This window comes from Capsicum annuum, chromosome 6 (genome assembly GCF_002878395.1).
Source record: "Capsicum annuum cultivar UCD-10X-F1 chromosome 6, UCD10Xv1.1, whole genome shotgun sequence".
NCBI classification, from domain to species: domain Eukaryota; kingdom Viridiplantae; phylum Streptophyta; class Magnoliopsida; order Solanales; family Solanaceae; genus Capsicum; species Capsicum annuum.
In genome coordinates, this window is record NC_061116.1 from 227,654,106 (window position 1) to 227,663,538 (window position 9,433).

At 37.0% G+C, this 9,433-nt stretch overlaps 2 protein-coding genes across 6 annotated transcripts; one reads left to right on the top strand and one right to left on the bottom strand.

Moving 5' to 3' along the window:
* Positions 1-264: 264 nt before the first annotated feature.
* On the top strand, positions 265-4,972 carry LOC107875313 (pentatricopeptide repeat-containing protein At2g37230). 5 transcript variants are annotated; one of them, XR_001675808.2, is made up of 3 exons: positions 265-2,728; positions 4,411-4,516; positions 4,635-4,972. XR_001675808.2 is itself a non-coding variant. In XM_016721976.2 (2 exons), the coding sequence occupies exon 1, from the start codon at positions 534-536 to the stop codon at positions 2,706-2,708; it is 2,175 nt and encodes a 724-aa protein (XP_016577462.1). In that variant the 5' UTR covers positions 265-533; the 3' UTR covers positions 2,709-2,728; positions 4,411-4,972. The 5 variants fall into 5 exon arrangements, 3 of the variants coding, with proteins under 3 accessions (XP_016577462.1, XP_016577463.1, XP_047270244.1); XR_007056883.1 differs by having other exon boundaries at positions 265-2,713; XM_016721976.2 differs by having other exon boundaries at positions 4,411-4,972.
* A 1,133-nt stretch (positions 4,973-6,105) lies between these two features.
* LOC107875312 (plasmodesmata-located protein 2) lies at positions 6,106-8,910 on the bottom strand. Its single transcript, XM_016721975.2, has 3 exons — positions 7,961-8,910; positions 6,982-7,116; positions 6,106-6,510 (listed from the first exon to the last, which is right to left on the bottom strand). The coding sequence occupies exons 1-2, from the start codon at positions 8,727-8,729 to the stop codon at positions 6,983-6,985; spliced, it is 903 nt and encodes a 300-aa protein (XP_016577461.1). The 5' UTR covers positions 8,730-8,910; the 3' UTR covers positions 6,106-6,510; position 6,982.
* Positions 8,911-9,433: the final 523 nt, after the last annotated feature.

Consider the following 9,433-nt stretch of genomic DNA (forward strand, 5'->3'; position numbering starts at 1 on the left):
TATTTTTTCAATACACTGTACACTGTGTCAAACGATCCGTAAATATAATACATACATTAATATTAGTTAAAATCACAATTATCCTTCAAACGCTCTTTTAAATCTTTTCTATCATATAATGTAGAGCAATTTTGTAGAAATATATACATTTTTTTTAGAAATTATCCAATTGGTATTAATTTTAATACACCAAACGAAACATCTGGTTAAAAATGATACAAACAACCTCTGTAATAGCTTGGCTCGACTCAAAAGGCATTGCGATACAAACAACCTCTGTAATAGCTTGGCTCGACTCAAAAGGCATTGCTGGGGATCGAACCAAAGTCACCTGTGTGAATAACTCTCCAAACCAACTGAGGCATCCATTATTGACACCCATATTTTGCCCATTTCTTATTGGTAACAAGTAACAACCATCCAAACAAGGCCTAGTGTTCAGATGCATTTCGAAAGAAAGCCCTAAACCCTACAACTTCATTTTGCGTTCTTCTCCATTTCACACACACAGAGAAACACCAAATTCAGTAAAAATGGCTTCTTTGTGTGCATCAAGAGCAGCCATTTTCAAGCGGAAGAAGCTTCTATGCTTAACATCAACATCATCATTCTACTGCACTGAATCCCCAATTCCAACAACAGGTAAACAAAATCATCATCCTAAACCCCAAGATGAAAAACTAGAAGATGTAATTTGTCGAATGATGTCTACACGCGCTTGGACAACGCGTTTACAGAATTCCATTAGAAACATTGTACCCTCATTCAATGATGAGCTTGTTTACAATGTGTTGCACAGTGCGAAGGATTCTGAGCACGCGTTGAATTTCTTCAGGTGGGTTGAAAGATCTGGTATTTTTAGGCATAATAGAGAAACCCATTTCAAGATTATGCAAATTCTTGGTAGAGCTGAGAAGCTTAATCATGCTAGGTGTATATTACTTGATATGCCTAATAAAGGTGTTGATTGGGATGAAGATTTGTGGGTTTTATTGATTGATAGTTATGGTAAAGCTGGGATAGTTCAAGAGAGTGTTAAGCTGTTTGCGAAAATGGAAGAGTTAGGTGTTGAAAGGACTGTTAAATCTTATAATGCTTTGTTTAATGTGATAACTCGTAAGGGGCGATATATGATGGCGAAGAGGTATTTTAATAAGATGGTTAATGAAGGGATTGAGCCGACTGGACATACGTTTAATCTTTTGATTTGGGGGTTCTTTTTATCGTCGAAGGTGGATACTGCCATTAGGTTCTTTGAGGATATGAAGAGTAGGGGGATTATGCCCGATTTAGTAACTTATAATACCATGATTAATGGATATAACCGGGTTAAGAAAATTGAGGAGGCGGAGAAGTATTTTGTGGAAATAAAGGCGAGGAATTTGGAGCCGAATGTGATTAGTTATACGACGATGATTAAGGGGTATAGCTTGGTTGGGAGAATAGATGATGCATTGAGATTGTTTGAAGAGATGAAGAGTTTTGGTATTAAACCAAATGCTATTACTTATTCGACGTTGTTGCCTGGTCTTTGTGATGCAAAGAAAATGTCCGAAGCTAGGATGATTTTGAAAGAGATGGAAGAGAAGTATATCGAACCCAAAGATAGCGCAATCTTCATTAGGTTAATCTCCGGACAGTGTGAGGCAGGTGATTTAGATGCTGCTGCTGATGTTCTGAAAACTATGATAAGGTTAAGTGTTCCGACTGAGGCTGGGCATTATGGTGTCTTAATTGAGAATTTCTGCAAGGCTGGTAAATATGATCGAGCTGTCAAATTTCTGGATAAGCTTATTGAGAAAGAAATCATCCTGCGACCACAGAGTAGTTTGTCTATGGAACCAAGTGCATATATCCTGATTACTGATTACCTATGCAATAATGGCCAGACAGGCAAAGCTGAAACTCTTTTTAGACAATTGATGAAAATTGGGGTTCAAGATCCTGTTGTCTTTAACAATCTTGTTTGTGGGCACTCAAAAGAAGGGGTTCCTGATTCGGCGTTTGAACTTTTGAAGATTATGGGCAGAAGAAAGGTTCTTTCTGATGGTATTGCTCACAAGTCACTTGTTGAGAGCTATCTGAAGAAAGGGGAGGCTGCTGATGCTAAAACTGCTTTGGACAATATGATTGAACATGGACATGACCCGGACTCGTTGTTGTATAGATCAGTGATGGAGAGCCTGATGGGTGATGGAAGGGTTCAAACAGCAAGTCGGGTGATGAAAATCATGTTGGAGAAGGGTGTGAAAGAACACATGGATTTAATTTCTACTATCTTGGAAGCCCTCCTCATGAGGGGCCATGTTGAGGAGGCCCTTGGAAGAATTGAATTGTTGTTAAACAACAGCCTCTCACCTGATTTTGATGGTCTCTTGGCGGTTCTATGCGAGAAAGGAAAGGCTACTGCTGCCCTGAAGCTGTTAGATTTCAGTTTAGAGAGAAATTGTAACATAGACTATTCAAGCTATGATAAGGTGCTGGATTCTCTTGTAGCTGCTGGGAAGACACTTAATGCCTACTCTATGTTGTGCAAGATGATGGAGAAAGGAGGAGTTAAAGATCATAAGAGTTGTGAAGAGTTAATTAAGAGCCTCAATGATGAGGGAAACACAAAGCAAGCAGATATTCTAAGAAGAATGATACTCGGAAAGGAAACAACACTTGACAGCAAGAAAGGGAAGAAAAAGACAGCAATGGCTACCTGATTCCTGTAATTTTTCTACAGGTTACAAATTAGAATTTATGAATTACATTTTGACATTTCTGAAAGATGGTGACAGGAATTTTGTTTTGTAGCAGAATGACATGAGAAGCCATTTTACATTTTCCCCTTTTTAAGCTTTTGATTTTGAAGTCAGATATTGTATCTTTATGCAGGTAATTATCTTTTAGATCTGCAATTGCCTATAACCATAAGTTATCTGGGAAATACATAGGCAATGTGGTTTGAGGTCTGATCTCATGTACAATCTGATGGGCCATCTATTTGTTTAACTTCTCATTAGAGACCTTTGTTCGATTAACTTTTGTCTCTTGCTTTACTGAATATAACATAAATTTTTTGGTTTGTCCTATCCTTCAGTATTATGCTAAATGAGGTGTTTGAGATTCCTTTTCTTTGGTTATCTTGTGTGTTTTTCAAGTCATTTTGATCAAATCAATGGCCGTTGTTCTTGAATATTTTGACATAATTCGTTTGCCTTAACATTTAACCTTCATTTGTTAGTCCAGTTTTTCTGAAGTGAGCCTGGGTAGGAAATAGTCCTCTCTTAAGTTTACTTCTAGATTTAGAGACCAACTTTTGAATTCTAAAATGACTGTTCAGTCCTCATTAAGTGGGAAGCATGTGAGGCATAGAATTTCTCATTTGCTTGACATAAGTGTATTTATACCAAGAGGCACCACGAGTGTGGCTTAGTGGTCAATGAGGTGGCTGCAAACCTTGTAGAGCAGAGTTCAAATTCCAACCTAGACAGAAAACAGTACACTAGGTGATTTATTCTAGTCTGCCTAAAGCGTCAGTATGTAGAGTTACTTGGTACTTGTGCTAATGGGTGGTAGTAGGTAACTTGTTTGGATACTACTAGTATTATAAAAAATAGTAGCTGTGCTAAGAGGAAAAACAGAGGTATTATCGTAAGTAAAGCGTATATGAGGTGAATGTTTGAGAACCTGAGGAAGACTCAGAAATCTAACACTGAAGGATGGACATAATGTAGTAGAACTGGTGATTGAATAACGTGAATAATATGTTTCTAGGAAGAAGCTCGCCCGGGTGAAGAGTCAAATAGGATATAGGCAGTCCCCATTGAATATCTTGTTTAAGCCTCCAAAACAACAAAATTATGTAGGCTCCTTCAAGGTGAAAAGCATTTACTCTCTTGGGTGGTGGGAGAAAAAACAATGCAGTTGTCCCACCCTGTGTTACAGATAGTGGTTAGAATGTTAAGATGTTAAAACAAAAGGCGAGCCCATTGAAGGGACAGATTTGGATAGAATTAAACAGAAAGGAATACAAAATTGGCATGCGCTGTTACTTTTGGATTCACTAGTAATAGTGTCCTTGGCCGGAGTCCAATATGGGATACGTTGTATTTGGCTTGCAATAGCCTCAGTTATCACACACGGCTTGGCTCGTTTTGTGTCATACCCCTGTGCTCAATATGATTTTTTTTTTTGTAATTTTTCTTCTTGAAGATTGGTCAATTTGTTCACTGAAAATCGTCCTTCCACATCTATCTTTGTTGATTCATGCATAATTCTATTGTATGAGTGCAGATAGACAATAAAGGTGGTACTAACAGAATTCTATGATTCGGTTAAAAAACTGTGCAATGTCTGTTGCTGTTTGTTTTTGCATATTTTACCCTCTATTCGCCAACAGTCTTCTCTAACTGCCTTGATCAGGATCAGGAAGCGGTAGAGGCAGAGGGGGTCGTTCGGGCGGACGAACTTTTGGTAGGGGAAAGTTATCTTGATGATAGAGTGGAGCAATTTTGGAGTAATGTTAAGGGTGAGAAATATTTTGAGCGTAGCCGAAAGTATGGCCTAATGGGGTTAGCAGTGTTGTAGTCTACTTCTTCCTTTCTCTGTCTTTCAGAAATGTCATGATGGCTTGGTGTTGTTAACAGGAATTTCTGTGAAAGATTAATGCTCGAAGGGTCACGGGTTCAAGCTGTGGAAACAGTCTCTTGCAGAAATGCGGGGTAAGGCTAGTTAAACTCTTGTGGTTCGGCCCTTCCCGAACCTCGCACATAGCAGAAGCTTTATGCACCGGGCTGCCTTTTTGCCTCTCTTCCTCCCCGAGGTAGTGGTAAGGTACGTACAATTTACCCTCGCCAGAACTCACTTGTGGGATTTCAATGGGTATGTTGTTCTTGTTGTATTAGTGCTTGAAGACACCCGAATGTACAACTGTTAATGAAGATAGTGAAAATCAGTTCTTCTTGGTCCTGCTTCCTTTTGCCAACATGTAACCTTTTTTGTTTTCCCATTTAGTGTTTGATAGATCTGCGTTGAGGTTCAATTAATTCTAATTTGTTTATTAATGATGTGTATCTTTAGCTTCGCTTTGCCCCTATGTACGTCCAAAATGAAATTTTCTTCGAGAGAAGGGATAATAGATCATTTTTCATTTCAAGGAATAAAAACATTTAAATATATTTCAATGCTTGACCATAAATAATAGTATTTCAATATTTACAAACGGTGAATCAAGATCTTCAACTATATTTTTTTCCAACTTCTATAAGATATTGTCCAAACGCCTCAAAATTTGACTTACTGGTGCCCTCATACTTGGTTGTGAAGGCAAATAGCTATAACAAAAATTATTGAACGAGTTTCTTTTGTGGGAAAAGAAGAAAAAGGGAAACAACAAAAAGAGTCTGCATCAAAGTGATAGATTAGTACCATTTAAAGGGGGGGAGAAAATCAAAACAGGACCCCAACATATTTACTTTACTCTTGAGGAGAAAAAAAAAAAGAGAGACAAAATTTACTTGTTTTTTTCCCTAATATTTCTTTTATGTGAAGTCATCAATTTTGACACTTCGGTACAAAAAGCCATGGATGGATACACCTTAGTGGAAGCAGTGTCACGTAACACCATTCATCCAAAAATAAAATGCAGAAAAAAATATATCAGATTTAGCCTTGGACATGGCCCTTATGTATCCTAATTTTGCAATTTTTTAATCATGAGTCAATTCTATCATTTTTAAAAGAATAATTCGATCCACAATCTTAAACCAATGGACCATAGCTACTTTCATGTTTAATTATTTTTGTAATAATCTATGTTATCGCTAATGATGAATTATTTAAGATAAACGTCATTTATTTAAAAATGAAAAAAGTTGTCGAGAAGAGATGTAGTAATATGGTTGAATCGCGATTTATCCTAATAAGATGTTGCGTTGATTTGGTCCTTCTTCACTTCTTTAAAAAAAGACTTAAAAAGAGCAATCTGAGGCACTAAAGCTCTTGGTTCAGGGAAGATCGAACCACAAGAGTCTATTATATGTAATCTTACCCTTCATTTCTTTAAGAGACTTAAACCTCTTCAAACAAAACTATAGCTTACACTACAGACAAAAACAATTGCACTATCCTTAACTTCTTTTCATAAAGCAATTCATATGTGGATGTACATTCATATGGATTTCAAGAAAAAGAAAGAAGCATTACTACAATCAATGCCTAGTTGCTTAGTCTAAGAGAGACAATAGCTCTTTTTAAGCTTAATTCACCACTATTATCTACTTGCACTTGAAAAGTCCAAAGAGAAAAAAGGGACCAAAACTTGGTTTAGAAGGAAAATAGTGGAAGCTGGAGCCAAAATATAAAGCACAAAAAGCAAATTTCACTTTCCTTCATCACCACACCTCCTCCTTTACAGTATATATATAGGGCCAATCATGCAACCTAACTTTACACTTTGTCTTTTCTACAAAGCCAACCTCAAAATCTCTGCCCCATTTTGTCATTCCTTTTGGCTAGTGTGACCTACATACATTGCAAGATCAAGTCTTATCAGAATAAACACATTAATCAAATATATCAAATAAATATATCGGAAACAACCTCTCTACCTCCCAGCGTAGGGGTAAAGGTCTTCATTCTGGTCATGTATAGTGGGATTGCATTGGATATGTTGTTCTTGTAAATATGAAACAAAAATCTTTCTACTAATGCACAACGAAGAATGTGGCTTAACGGTCAATGAAATAGAATGAAAGTCGTGCGGAGCTCCATGGTTCAAAATGCAGCACAAACAAACAATATTAGGCGATTTATTCCATTGTCTAAGTCTTGCAGAAAGAACTACAATGTTCCTTCTTTATGCCCATTCCTGAGTGGCTCAAGGGAAATTTGCTTGTTCCGATAGTTAGTCTACAAGAACTAGTACAATTCTGAACGTTTTTCTTTTTAACTCAAAGAACACTTGAAGATTATTAAAAGCAGTGGAATACTAACCTTATCCTCCATACTTAGAATAGCCCTTTTTCTTGAATGCTGATCTTGTAAATAGCAAACAAGCAACTCCTAACCCCACACCAACCAGTCCACCCAAGACTATAGCAACAGTCTTTTGAGTACTCTGTCTTGTTCCTACACCATCAAACACAGTATATGTTTCAAAGATTCACAATTTGATCAGTTCAAAATATCTACTACTTATACTTCAAAAAAACAAAAACTTATGAATGCTACTTGGTAGTAGTACTACTAGGCTTGATCAATGCACAAAATTCCTCAAGAACAATGCTGGAGTAAGGGGAGATTAAACGTATATGCAGCCTTCCTTTTGCATTTTCGCCTACCTTGTACGGACTCTCCATACCTCAATTATAGTATTGTAGTATTGTAGTTTATGTTCTGTTACTATAAGTTGTTTTTTCATTACTATATGATATTTCTTGTACTTTGGTTACTTCTTTTTCCTAGATTGTTTCTCCTTGAACTTAGGGTCTATCAAAAACAACCACTCTACCTCTAAGGTAGGGGTAGGGTCTACTAACACTCCACCCTCCCCACACTCCACTCTGAGGGACTACAGGGGTATAGTGTTTGAAAACAAAAAAAGGGCAGCCCGGTGCACTAAAGCTACCGCTATGCGCGGTGTCCGGGGAAGGGCCCCACCACAAGGGTGTATCTTACGCAGCTTTTCGTTGCATTTCTGCTGAAAGCTGTTTCCAAAGCTTGAACCCGTGACCTCCTGGTCACATGGCAACAACTTTATCAGTTACTTCAAGGCTCCCCTTCGGTCCTTGAAAACAAAAACTATTTTTTTCAAATTTCAAAATGAAACATGGTCAAACGCCCACTAAAAGGACCCTACACGAATGCAACAACATTAGCTATTCTCACTATCTCTTATAATCAATAACTTAATCACTACGACTTAATCCCAAACAAGTTAAAATCGAGTATATAATACTATTAAAAAAATCACCTGAGGGGGATAGTGATTTAGTGGGAACACCATTAGGATAATAAGTGTAGCTAATATAACACTGTTGCAGATAAATCTGTGCAGAAATGGAGTTCCCACATTCAGTTTTAGCTTTAGCAGCACCATTTTTCACACAGTTCACACAGTCGACATTACTCAGATCACCTTCACACTGACCCAACACATAAACTGACTGATACCCATTTGCATAAAACCCATTATTACTCATAGAAATCCCTTTAGCTATTTCCCCTAAAGCATTACCAAGCCTCTCACTAAACCCATCTCCATTAACTTGATCCGACCCGCAAACCTTAAACAACAGCTCATTAGCTCCAATTGTCTGGAACCCGACATCCTCGTACCTCAGATAACAACCGGTCAGCTGAATCCTAGCTGCAATCGATTCCCCGCAGAGCTTCCGAGACATTTCGGGGATTTTCTTAACACAAATGTTGCAGTTACTGCTAGAAAGATCGCCTCTACATTGAAAGAGACCGGAGATTGCCGACTGGGTGTTACTACCGGCGGTTGTTTTGTAGAATTTGTTGGTAGATGATTGAGAAACCAGTGTGTCGAAAAGGGTGTTGAGTATTTGTGAGGAAGAACCAGATGGGTCTTGGAATTTTTGGTTAGCACAACCTTTGTATACAAAGTTTGTGAGTTCAATGGATGATGATAGTGATGATAATTCAAGAGTGGAGAAGAGTAATAGTAGGAAAAAGATAGAGAATGTTTTGGGAATTTGAGAAGATGGACCCATTTTCATGATTTGAATATTGGAATTGGTAGTTTTCTATGGATATTTTGGTAGTTTCCAGAGGTATTTATTTAGGCTAAGAAGAAGAAGAAAGTGAAAATGGGGAGCTTTTTGTAATGAAAAGGGAAATTTCAGAGATTTAATTACTCTTCCCTAAATAGTTGGCAAAATGTTTAATAATGAATGTTATGACTAACACTATTAAAATAAAGTCCTCTTTTATTTTTAGTAAAAGTAGTGTTTGGATTAGTTTATTTGCATCTCCATTATTCATTAAATATTCATTATCAGCACTAAATTTGTTTCATCTAACAACACAAAACTTATATTAATCTCTCACAATCTTCTTTTTTATGATTTAGATTATTTTTATTTCGCTTGCAGGTTGTTGCTACAGCGAGAATCAATTTTCTTTTAAATGCGAAAGGGTTCTTAATAATATCTAGTTGGAACTTTAGTTTGTCCTTGTTGAATCATAGAAAAAAAAATGTTAAACATATGTAAGGCAAGAAGAGTTATCGTTGTACTAAGTACTTTTTTAACTCCTTCGAAAGGAAGAATGACAATTTGATATTATTAATCCATACGAGTTTGATGTTAGAGGATAAACTAATTAACTTTGTTTAAGCAGATACAACGAAAACAACTAGCATTTTTTGTGTCGATTAGAATTTAAGTTATGATCCCCCATATTTTTTACTTGGAATCGTTAG